The sequence below is a fragment of the Quercus suber genome, unplaced genomic scaffold (assembly GCF_002906115.3).
Source record: "Quercus suber isolate HL8 unplaced genomic scaffold, Cork oak 2.0 scaffold_643, whole genome shotgun sequence".
NCBI classification, from domain to species: Eukaryota; Viridiplantae; Streptophyta; class Magnoliopsida; order Fagales; family Fagaceae; genus Quercus; species Quercus suber.
Window position 1 is genome coordinate 48,108 of NW_027070084.1, and position 13,459 is coordinate 61,566.

The 13,459-nt window shown below is 30.3% G+C and overlaps 2 protein-coding genes across 2 annotated transcripts; both read right to left on the reverse strand.

Annotated features, from left to right (window-relative positions):
• Positions 1 to 44: 44 nt before the first annotated feature.
• LOC112010511 (mogroside IE synthase) lies at positions 45 to 7,390 on the reverse strand. The gene is made up of 2 exons (XM_065765612.1): positions 6,519 to 7,390; positions 45 to 956 (listed from the first exon to the last, which is right to left on the reverse strand). Exons 1-2 carry the CDS (start codon positions 7,209 to 7,211, stop codon positions 231 to 233), a joined length of 1,419 nt encoding a protein of 472 aa, XP_065621684.1. The 5' UTR covers positions 7,212 to 7,390; the 3' UTR covers positions 45 to 230.
• Positions 7,391 to 9,750: 2,360 nt separating this feature from the next.
• Positions 9,751 to 10,478, reverse strand: LOC112019350 (mogroside IE synthase-like). The gene has a single exon (XM_065765609.1). It carries the CDS (start codon positions 10,264 to 10,266, stop codon positions 9,751 to 9,753), a length of 516 nt encoding a protein of 171 aa, XP_065621681.1. The 5' UTR covers positions 10,267 to 10,478.
• Between the last annotated feature and the right edge of the window lie 2,981 nt (positions 10,479 to 13,459).

The window sequence follows — 13,459 nt, forward strand, 5'->3', positions numbered from 1 at the left end:
AGAAGAATCTATTCATTGTAAAATGAAAATTTGGTATTGCTTGCTAGATAAATAATATTGTACTCCTTCTAGAGAAATCACATGGGTAATGTTTTGATAAAAAATCAAATTCCTCCAACTTGTTAACGCTTGGTATCACTACAACAAAACCTCCAATAGTGATATTGCAAATTTTTTTTCCTTGACCATTATTTGAATGAAGAGTTGCTGAATTGCTGCTTACATTAACTTTAAGATTGCACAAGTTTTGCCACAAACTCCTCTATATTTTTATCAGAACTTCCACCTTCATCCACTGCTTCTTTAGCCAATTCTTTCCATCTTACTGAATTCATTTTCATCTCTTTCCCTCTTTCTCCTTCTATTACTTCCTTTATACACAGCTCTATTTCTTCTTTGGTAGCTATGCCTCTTTCATCCAATTTAATCCTTACCCCTACCTTCCACACATCCACAATGAACTTTGCATTAGTTGGTTGATCCGTCCATATTGGCATTGCAACCATTGGCACTCCTAAGCTTAATGCTTCAAGGGTTGAGTTCCATCCACAATGAGTCATGAAGCACCCAACGGCCTTATGAGCCAATACTTCTAACTGAGGACACCAACTCACAACTAGTCCTTTCTCTGATGTTTCTTGTAAAAAATTAGGAGGAAGTTTTTTCTGTTCAGTTTCTCTGACAACCCACAAGAAGTAGCAATTGCTATTCTTTAGGCCCCTTGTTAGCTCATCCATCTGCTCTTCTCCCAAGGATGCCAAGCTTCCAAATGATGTATAAACAACTGAGTCTGTTTCCTTTGTGTCTAGCCACTTCGTGCAAGCATCCACATCAGGTTTGAATATGTGAACACCATATTCCTTGTCATCCTCCAACCGCTTGTCTAAGTAGATTGATGGAATAGCTGGTCCAATTGTTTTAACCGGCCATTGTTGGTTTGTCATCCAATTCACCACCTAATGGAATTTTGAAACATATGTAACAAAATCAGAATAATAATCAATAAATCAATGTTCACTGATTAACAATGGAGCGGAAGATGAAGGGGATATTAAGAGTAGGCTGAAATATAAATAAAATTATAAATTATCTCAAGTGGAGGAAAATTAAGTACAAGGATGTGTTGTGTAAGCATATTAGTAAGCAAAGCTACAAAACTGAAATACTTCTCTTATAAAAAAATCATACTTCAATGAGTTGTAGGCTCTGTAGGTAGTAAGTAAATAACACAGAAGTGGCAAATTCTATCCTTGCCAATAACTCACTAAGTCAAGGTAGAGAAGAGTGAAGACATAAAATAGCTAATACACTAAAAGAATACAGGAATATAAGTAATTTGACAAGATGCTAATATTTATCAAAGTGTATTAATTGAAATCCACCACATTCTTCTTCTTCTTTTTTCTTTTTTAGAAAAGAAATCCAAAGTATCATTTTGTTTTTGCCTTGTCTTCACTATGTTTTGGCTATGAAATTTCAGGCATTGTATCTTACTATAATAATACTAGCCTCTAAGCACGCGCTTACGCAGGTGCTTAGAGAGACTCTTTTTCTTTCTTTTTTTTCTTTCTTTTTTTTTCTGTAAAAATTAATAATTTGTATCTATTATAATTTAGAAATATGTATTTTTATATTTCAAACAAATAAAAATAATAAACTTTAAAGATAAGCAGTAACTGTAATTTCTTTTTTGAACGTGAAGGGAAAAAAATTCTAAATTTTTAGGAATTTTCATTTTGAATTCAAAATGAAAATTTTATTTGATATTTGTGATCCTATTTCTAAATGAAACTACCCTTCGTTAATGAGGGTATTTTTTAACTACATAAAAGTTCAGTTGACATCACTTATTATAATCATGGTTTTCAAACCCAAATCGTTCAATGAACTATAAAAGAAAAAATGTTCAAGGTTTTTAAGGTCAGATCGAGGTTAAACTGTGATGACTATATAATTAATTTAATAATTATTAAAATATAAATAATTTTATTAAATTAGTATAAATATAAAAATAAACTAAAATAATTCAATTAAATATAAAAATCTATCTTTCAAATGTAATTTTTTTTAATTATTTTTTTTTATATATCATAACTTTCACAAAACAAATAAGAATAATCAAATACTAAGCAAAGGTAGATATAGTATTTTTTTTTTTTTTTTTTCGTTGTGTATTGATTAGTTAAACTTGTGATAGCAATAATAATATACAAATTAGAACATATACATTAAATAAAATAAAATATTTAAATTATTAATAGTTTTAAATTAAAATAATTATATACTCAATTGTATCTATTGCCCTAAAAAAGGTAATTTTAGAATCGAAGGAAGTTACATTGTTAGTAATTTTTAGCCCACTCTTTCATTATTATTTCTTTTCATTCTTTCATATCACCAGCCAATTCAATATTCTAACATTTATAAATACTTTTTGGTTTTTCTAAAAAAAAATATATATATATATATATATATAATTTTTGGGTAGACATGTATATATGATACTTATCCAAAAAGGGAGGGGGAGGGGGGAACTGTTTATATGATATCTAAACAATGTGGAAACGTGATATATAGGGATTCGGTGCTTTGATTAATTATTTAGCAAAAAAAAAAGTGGTTTGATTAATTTGTAGATCAAATGATAAATATGATTTAATTTAGTGTAAAAGTACTTATTAATACTTGAACTTTTTTTTGAGTAAACAGTCATACTTATTAGAATACACGCGAAAATAATAATAATGTTTAAACCGGGTTTATAATACATTTTATATATATATATATATAATTTTGAACTATATTCTACTTGAGCTAATCAAGCCAATTCATGATAAGTAAACAATAAGTGTTTGAAAATTCTTTTTTCAAATATAATTGGAATGGTTTTGATATATTTATAGGGTATGGCCCATTTAGGAAAGCTTTTTCCGANTATAGTTTTAAATTAAATAATTATATACTCAATTGTATCTATTGCCCTAAAAAAGGTAATTTTAGAATCGAAGGAAGTTACATTGTTAGTAATTTTTAGCCCACTCTTTCATTATTATTTCTTTTCATTCTTTCATATCACCAGCCAATTCAATATTCTAACATTTATAAATACTTTTTGGTTTTTCTAAAAAAAATATATATATATATATATATATAATTTTTGGGTAGACATGTATATATGATACTTATCCAAAAAGGGAGGGGGAGGGGGGAACTGTTTATATGATATCTAAACAATGTGGAAACGTGATATATAGGGATTCGGTGCTTTGATTAATTATTTAGCAAAAAAAAAAGTGGTTTGATTAATTTGTAGATCAAATGATAAATATGATTTAATTTAGTGTAAAAGTACTTATTAATACTTGAACTTTTTTTTGAGTAAACAGTCATACTTATTAGAATACACGCGAAAATAATAATAATGTTTAAACCGGTTTATAATACATTTTATATATATATATATATAATTTTGAACTATATTCTACTTGAGCTAATCAAGCCAATTCATGATAAGTAAACAATAAGTTTTTGAAAATTCTTTTTTCAAATATAATTGGAATGGTTTTGATATATTTATAGGGTTTGGCCCATTTAGGAAAGCTTTTTCCGATATTACACAATTGACTTGTAGTTATCACTAAATGATATTAACATAATAGACTAGTTGTTTCTCACTCACTCACAGCCCCACACACAAAAACAAAAAAAAAAAAAAAAAAAACAAAACAAAACAAAAAAAGTACAAGAAGAAGAGACAGAATATATAGACTCGTAGTTGTACAAAGATAACAATACAAGTGGCTGTAATTGAAACACTTCTCAAACATAAATTATCCAAATTTTGAATGTTAAGGAGAAAAAATCAGCATTACCTCAAACTTTAAGAATGTAAAATACTGTAAAAAAATTGTAACTTAGTCCTGAATATACATGAATTGATAGCTTAACCTACCTCATCCTCCAACTCGTCGAAAGTGTTGCAAAAGAGGCAATTTGCTTCAAGGAAATTCGAGAATTGATTCAGTACGAGCTTTAGCAAAGATGGGTACAAGCCCTTATCATAAAAAAAAATGAAGGTAGATCATCGACCCCTGGTGATGGTACCGAGGGCAATGCTATTGAAGCCCCTTCTTCTAAGGGCATCTGAATTGCTCCACGATTCGCATGGTAATATAAGGCATTAATTACACAAGACTGAGTGAAAAATGGAGCAGCATCAATGCCAAATTGCCTTGCAATTTCTAAAGCCCATGGCATACCTGAGTCATACACCATAAGCTTTGGAGGATATTTGGATCTATTATGTTTCTCAATAAGCTTTGTGAAACATGTAGCCTGTATCGTTCGAGAGCTGCATCTATACTCTCTGAATCCATCAGAGATGATCTCAACATTGATAGAATGGCTAGGAAGGGCTGGTATGGAATTGCCAATAGCGGTGGTAGTGATAAATGTTACTCTAAGACCCTTTAAGGCTAAGCGCTTTGAGAATTGGAGCATCGGGTTTATGTGACCTTGTACAGCGAAAGTAAGTACTAGGATATGAGTTTCTCTCTCCATTTTCTATTCCAATGCGCTATGACTCTTTCTATGGAAGTTTGAGGTTGAAGAATTCATAAACTAAAATTATAGGAGATAATAAGGGGTGTGCATGGGTCAGATCAGGTCGGGTTAAGAGAATTTTTTGACCCAACCCCTCCATGGTGGGTCAAACAAAATCTAACACAACCCAACCTATTACATAAGTCCAACCCAACCCACATTAGTCGGAGTGGGTCGGGTTGAACAAATTTTTTATTATTATTATTAAATTGAGTAGAAAAAAATATAAATATAAATATATTAAAAAAAAAACTCAAAGATTAGTATCAATGTAACTCCTTAAAAGAAAACAATACTAATGACTAAACAATAATAGTAATTTACTACGGTTTGTGTAAACTAATTGGCTTTTATATAGGATAGGAAAAGCTAGCTAGTTATTTAAAAAATTTTATTAATTATATAATATATTTTAATTATATATATATATTAAATATATGGGTGAGTTGAGTTTGGTTTGGCTGGTTTGGAATTTTATGACCCAAACTTAGCCCAACCCGCTATCAAAAAAAAAAAAAAAAAATTGTAACCCAAACCATCAAGCCTTAAAAACCGACCCAACCTGACAGGTTGGATTGAGTCAAGTCGGTTTTGGTGGGTTGGCTGCACACTCCTAGATAATAGTGTTTATGTATTGATTTCAATTCATTGTGATAAGGATTTTCCACTCGTATCTGAAAAGATAAAGAAGAAATGACAGACAAATGTGGGCTCTTCTTGTATGATGTATCCTTGTCTACAGTCAGTGCAATGCAAGTGATCAATAGTGACTTGCATGCGCGAAAACAACAATTCAACGGGTGCTATATATACTATTGTATTGAGTGTATAGACTTCTTGTTGAACCAAATTTATTTATTTATTTATTTATTTTTTGAAAATGAAATTTAAAAAACTTTTATTTAATGGGGTAACAAATCAAATCTTGTGACCTTAAAATAATAATAAAAAAAATTTAAAAACTCTTGAAGGGCCAGTATGAAATCTAAATAAAATATAAAATGTAAAAATGAAAATATTGAAACATAAATAGCCCAAAAAAAAAATCTCAAACTTTAAGAGCAAAAAGTATACTTTATTCTAACAAATACACTTATGTCAATAAATAAATAAGGCAATGCTGATTGCTATTGTTTTAGCCATATCACTTTTCTTTTTATACGAAAGAGAGGAAAAAAAAAAAGTGATATGGCTAAAACAACAACAACCAGTGTTGCCTTCTAGATCAAATGATACAAGAGTGTCTTATCATTTGATTAATTTATAGATCAAATAATAAATATGATTTAATTTAGCGTAAAAGTACTTATTAATACTTGAACTTGGTTGCTAATAATTTAAACTACATTCTTTTTTCTATATAAAATTTTTAAATATATTCAACTTGAGCTGTTCAAGCCAATTCATGACAAGTAAACAATAGTTTTTTGAAAATTATTTTTTTTTCAAATATAATTGGAATGGTTTTGATATATTTATAGGGTTTGGTCCGTTTGGGAAAGCTTTTCCCAATATTACACAATTGACTAGTAATTTTTGTTTTTTGGGATGAACCCAATTGACTGGTAGCTATCACTAAACGATATTAACATAATAGACTAGTTGGTACTCACTCACCCAACAACCCCCCACCCCCCCCCCAAACACACACACACACACAAAAATAAAAAAAATAAAAAAATAAATAAAAAGAAAAGAAGGAAAAACAAGAAGAAGAGATAGAATAAAATAGTAGTGTTGTTGATACCTAGCAATAGCATTGATCTCATCACAGTGAAATGAAGGCGACTAATTTCAAACAAAATGTAACCCAATTTTGAAACTTTAGGAGAAAATCAAAATTTTCACAAACTTTAAGAATGTAAAATATTGTAACTTATTATCCTCAATATATATGAATTGATATCTTAACTTACCTCATTCTCCAACTCGTTGAAAGTGTTGCACAAGAGCCAATTCGCTTCCTGAAAATTCGAGAATTGATTCAATACGAGCTTTAGCAAAGCTGGGTACAAGCCCTTATCACAAAGAAATGAAGGTAGATCATCGATCCCTAGTGATGGTATCGAGGGCAATGATATTGAAGCCCCTTCTTCTATGGGCATTTGAATTGCTCCATGATTTGCATGATAATAAATGGCATTAACCACACAAGACTGAGTGAAAAATGGAACCCCATCAATCCCAATTTTCCTTGCAATTTCTAAAGCCCATGGCATAACTGAGTCATACAACAAAACCTTTGGAGGATATCTGGAGCTATAATGTTTCTCAATGAGCTTTGGTAAGCTTTGTGAGACATGTAGCTTGTAACGTTCGAGAGCTGCATCTATACTCTCCGCATCTTCGGCTTCCTCGGATCCATCAGAGATGATCTCAACATTGATAGAATGGCAAGGAAGGGCTTGCAAGGAATTGCCAATAGAGGTGGTAGTGACAAATGTTACTCTAAGACCCTTTGAGGCTAAGCGCTTTGAGAATTGGAGCATTGGGTTAATGTGACCTTGTACAGGGTAAGCAAATAATAGGATATGTGTTTCTCTGTCCATTTTCTTTTCTAATAACGCCCTATGACTCTCTCTTTGGAAGTTTGAGGTTGAAGAATTCATGAACTAAAATTACAGGAGATAGTGGTGTGTGTGTGGGTGTGTATATATATATATATATATATGTATATATTGATTTCAATTCAACATGTAATGATTTTTCACTCCATTAAGTATCTCAAAAGGTAAATGGGAAATGACAGACAAATGTGGGCTCTTCTTGTTAGAAATTTTTATCTTCAATCAGTGCAACATAAATGCTCAATAATGATTTTAATACACGTAAACAACCATTCAAGGGGGGCTATAGAGTGAATTGACTTCTTGTTGGACCACAATTTTTGGTTTTTTTTTTTCGAAAATGAAATTGAAAACACTTTTATTTAATGGGGTAACAAATCAAACATTGTAACTTTAAAAGTTTTATAAAAAAATTTATTTAAAAAAAGAAAGAAAGAAAGAAGAAAAACTCTTGATTTTAAGAGCGAACCTTCATCTTATATTTAACCACAAACATAATGTTGTTCCATTTAAATGGCTGAGATTTAATTTTTTAATTTGTTAAAATATTAAGGCTTTATTTGTTAATTATAAGACTATATTATATAGTTCATTACTTTCAAAAGGTTTTTTTGATAAAAATTACTTTTAAAAGCTTAGAAGCAGGGAATTATGGATGAATGGAAATTGGTAAGCATGTTAGTTAAAGGATTTTTTTTTTTTTTGTGGGGATGGGAATGGATAACTTATATTAGTGCAACCAAGTTTATATATATATATATATATATATCGAGACCAATTTTTATTATACATTAATTAAAATATATCACATCAAAAAATATTTAAAAATCCAAAATATTTACAATTTACACCCGCTTACATTACCTAAAATTCAAATCAATCCTTTTTTTTTTTTAATTCATTTTAATACTCTAACTTCTGTTTTGTCAATTTGGAGGTTTGTTGTTAAGTGTCCAACAATGACATCATTTTTTTCTTTTTAACTTTTAAAATTTAAAAATTCAACTAATGAAAACAAACATTTTTTTCTACAATTTAAAAAAAAAAAAAAATAGCTCATATTGTCTAAAGTAAATCTGAACTTTTATTGAATCTATTGGACGTTCTTATTTTGGATTCCGTTTTAAAGAATATTTGTAACAATCTTGAAAAAATTGACATCTTAATACAAAATTTCAATGCAGAATTTATCATCAAAATATCAACTTCATAAATTCAACAAAAAATTTCTATCGTTACAAAATTTCTCTTTTGTCTTTACACTGATTTAATGCAACCAAATACACAAGAAAAAAAAAAACACTCAACCCAACCAATTACTGCATATATTTCCTCTTTGAACCCAATCAAGCCAAACCCACCTTAGACAAAATCCATTCAATTAAATACATAAATAATTGATTTTAACTTTCTTTATCCATTCATCACTTTCCCTAGCAACTAAACAAAGCCAAAAACTCATAGCTAAAATGTTTAGTATCTACTTCAAAACCCACCATTAGAATCAACACACAACACACTAGAAGAGAAGCAAAAAAAAAAAAAAATGGTGGAAGTGGGACAGTAGTGTTAGTTTAGTGGTGGGCCTGGTGGCAACTTCAAATGTTGATGAATTGGATTGTAATGAGCTGGGCCGTGTTACGTCGTGATTTGGATCCTGATGGTGATCTAAGCAATGACAACCCATGTCACAAAATTCTAGATCTGGACACCAACAACCCAAATATTGGCCGTTTTTCTTCATTTCCTAATGAGAGAGAGAGAGAGAGAGAGCATTTTAAAAATGAATATATGAAATGGAGAACAAAACCAATATGAAAACTAAATAAAATATAAAATGTGAAAATGAAAATTTTGAAACATAAATGGCCAATTTTTTTTTTTTTTAAATCTCAAATTTTAAGGGACAAAAGTATACTTTATTTTAGCAAATACACTTATGTCAAATAAATAAATAGGGTAATGTTGATTGTAGTTGTTTTAGCCATATCACTTGATACAAGAGTGTCTTAAACTTTAGGGGTCATGTGCCATCCATTGGCGTCACCGGGATATTTATGGAATTTTACTTAGTGCCTACTCCATAAATTTTTTTTAGGGGGTCATTAAGAAATTAAAATTAAACAAAATTTAATAAAAAAATAACTTGAATATATCGAGTTATTGAACAAAGAAGAAAAAAATACGCAAATACATAAAATTTTACAATTTTCTTCTATGAGTTTTTATATTTTGAAATAGTTACAAGATAATTCATTATTAGTTATCATTATCTATTATATAGTAAATTATTTACTATTGTTGTATGAAATTTTTTACTTAAACTTAGTTTAGGGTTTTTATTTCTTGTTGCACAAGAAGAATCTATTCAATGTAAAAGGAAAATTAGGTATTGCTTGTCAGATAAATAATATTGTATTCCTCCTACAGAAATCGTATGGGTAATGTTTGGTAAAAGTAAAATTCTAAAAACTTGATAACGCCTGGGATCACTGCAACAAATCTTCCAACAGTGATATCAAAAAAAAAAAAAAAAAAGTTTCTTGACCATTCTTTGAATGAAGAGTTGTTGAACTACTACTTACATTAACTTCAAGATTACGGGTTTTGCCACAAACTCCTCTATGTTTTTATCAGAACTTTCACCTTTATCCACTGCTTCTTTAGCCAATTCTTTCCATCTTACTGAATTCATTTTCATCTGTTTCCCTCTTTCTCCCTCTATTACTTCCCTTATACATAGCTCTATTTCTTCTTTGGTAGCAATGCCTCTTTCATCCAATTTAATCCTAACCCCTACCTTCCACACATCCACAATGAACTTTGCATTAGTTGGTTGATCCGTCCATTGTGGCATTGCAACCATTGGCACTCCCAAGCTCAATGCCTCAAGGGTTGAGTTCCATCTACAATGAGTCATGAAGCACTCAATGGCCTTATGAGCCAATACTTCTAATTGAGGGCACCAACTCACAACTAGTCCATTCTCCAATATTTTCTCTAAAAAATTAGGAGGAAGTTTTTTCTGCTCACTTTCTCCAACAACCCACAAGAAGTGGCAATTGCTATTTTTTAGGCCCCTTGTTAGCTCATCCATCTGCTCTTCTCCTAGGGATGCCAAGCTTCCAAATGATGTGTTAACAACCGAGTGAGTTTCCTTTGTGTCTAGCCACTTTATGCAAGCATCCACATCAGGTTTGAATAGGTGAAGGCCATACTCTTTGTCATCCTCCAACCGCTTGTCTAAGTAGATTGAAGGAATAGTTAGTCCAATTGTTTTAACACATCATTGCTGGCTTGTCATCCAATTCACCACCTAATGGAATTTTGAAACATATGTAACAAAATCAAAATATTAAATAATAAACCAATGTTCACATTAACAACGAAAGATGAATAGGATATCCAAAATAGGTTGAAATATAAAATTATCTCAAAGAAATGGAGGAAACGTACAGGGATGTGTTGTGTAAGCATCTTAGTAAGTAGAGCTACAAAACTGAAATACTTTTTTTTTTTTAAACAATTCTGATAAAATTTTCATACTTCAATAAGTTGTAGGCTCTCTAGTCGGTAACTACGTAACACCGGGCCTTATCCAACGTACCTTTGGTGGCAAATTGTAGTTTTGCCATTAACTCACTAGTCAAAGTTGAGAAGAGTGAAGAAAAATAAAATAGTTTTTTTTTTTTTTTTGTGAGAAGAAATAAAATAACTTGTAAACAAAAAGAAAACAAGAATATACCTAATTTGACAAGATGCAAATATTTATCACAATATATTAGATGAAATCCACTGTATTCTTTTTTTATTTTCTTTTCTTTTTTTCCAAAGAAATTCGTTATATTGTGTGATTGTAACTAGCTTCTAAGCAAAATTTGTGCTTTTTAACTTTTATCTATAATTTTTTTAAATCTCAAATTTTCTTTTTTTCTAAATACAAGTATACTTTATAGTAGTATCACTACAAAAGGGTCTAACTCTTATAGTAGTAGAGTGGGGTTTTAAGCAATAGGAAAGAGTTACACTCAAGCGATGTGGGACAACATCCACTTTATTTTTTGAGAAACAAACTAACTACTAAACACACATACTTAATAAACCCAGGTATAAGAATGGATTTAATAATGAACGAAATAGAAATTTTAGAACATGACTTCCCCTCTCCAATATGGGCATGTGCTAAATAAACTTGGGTATAAAAATGGATTTAATCATTTGCTGATGCAAGAAAAATGGTTCTCTTGAATTCATAGAACTCTTAACTCGCACCGGTTATATAATTAATTTACCTGGATCTCACTATAAATACAAATGCAAAGTGTGGGGGAGTTTTAACTCCCCCACAATAAAAGGATCCTTTTATTGTGGGGGAGGTTTTTTTTGCTTCAAAGGAAACTTATGAGTACTCCTTTAGGCAATTTAGGCTTTTGTCCCACATTGGAAGAAAATTCTTCCTCTTAGTACCTTATAAGGCGTGAACCAATGGTTGAAGAGTACCACTAGTTTGTAATGGCATTAGAGTACCACTAGTTTGGTTTATTGTGGGGGAGTTTTTTGCTTCAAAGGAAACTTATGAGTACTCCTTTAGACAATTTAGGCTCTTGTCCCACATTGAAAGGAAATCCTTCCTCTTAGCACCTTATAAGGCATGAACCAATGGCATTAGAGTACCACTAGTTTGGTAATCCTTTAGGCAATTTAGGCTCTTGTCCCACATTGGAAGGAAATCTAGCATTTCCTTCCAATGTGGGACAAGAGCCTAAATTGCCTAAAGGAGTACTCATAAGTTTCCTTTGAAGCAAAAAACTCCCCCACACAAAGCAAATGAATAATTTTATCATATATTTTCACACACACTTTGACATAACTCTCTTGTGACAGACCAAATTGTAAATAATGGAGAAAAATAGTAGATTCATATGATAGTGATAGACAACTAATTACAGTATGCCACATAGAACAATTGTGATAAAATGTGTGTGAGAAAGTGTGATACTAAAATTATTTCAAGCAAATAGGCAAAAACATGATATAAATAGGTTTGTATAATTTTTTGGAACAAGTGTCTATATGCTACTTAAAAAAAATAAAAAAATAATAAAAAAAGAGTTTATAAAATGTGGAAACATGATATATATGGATTAAGTGCTTTGATTAATTTATAGATTAAATGATAGATATTATTTAATTTAGTATAAAAGTACTTATTAATACTTGAACTTTTTTTTGGAGAGAATTATTAATACTTGAACTTGGTTACCAATATTTTAAACTATATTCAACTTAATACCTAATCAAGCCAATTCATGATAAGTAAACAATAACTTTTGAACATTCCTTTTTTAAAAATTATAATTGGAATGGTTTTGATATATTTTACAGGGTTTATGAAAGCTTTTCCCAATATTACACAACTGACTGGTAGCCTAGCTATCACTAAAAGATATTAACATAATAGACTAGATGTTTATCACTTACACACAGACACAAAAGAAAAAAGAAGAAAGAAAGAAAGAAGAAGTAAGAGAATAGACTAGTAGTTGTACAAAGATAACAATGCAAGTGATTCTGTGGTTGTAATTGGACCACTTCTCAAAGGTATATCAGAGTAGATAGAAATCATCGGTACCATATTGTTTTGATAAGAATGCAAGAGAACGTGGGTTTCACAATTATGTGGACTAGGATGTATATATTAGGAGAAGCGATGCATCCATAACATTTTCACATTATTTTTTATAATACTTTCATAACAAATTCTGTATGACAAGTTGTTACTAGTTTTAAAAGTCTTTCTCTCCACTTTTTGATTTCTTTTGTGCAAAGGAATGTACACCGACTTGTCTTTAAAGGTAAAAGACACAATAGGCACAAAATCGGGTACCACAACATGATTGCAATAAATATTTTCATCCTCTTTAGCAATAGGTTCAGCAATCAAATACTTGGCATGCATCTTAAGAGATTCATTTTCACATTTTAGCTCATCAACAAGTTTTTTAGACAAAACAAGTTAGCATCCAAGTCCATATTCAAACATTCAAACCCTTTCATCTTTTTAAGAGAATTTTTAGCAAGTTTCTTATATTTCTCAACCATTTTTTTGGATTTATTGAGCTGAGCAATCAAATCATCATTTTCACTAAATAACTTGCTCAAATTCTTATGAAACTTCTTAGCATTTTTCTTCAAGAGTTTGATGTTAGAAATATCAACAACATCCAATGATTCATGTAGCATGTCATCACAATCAAGAGAATTAACACTCATAGAGGCATTTTCACAAA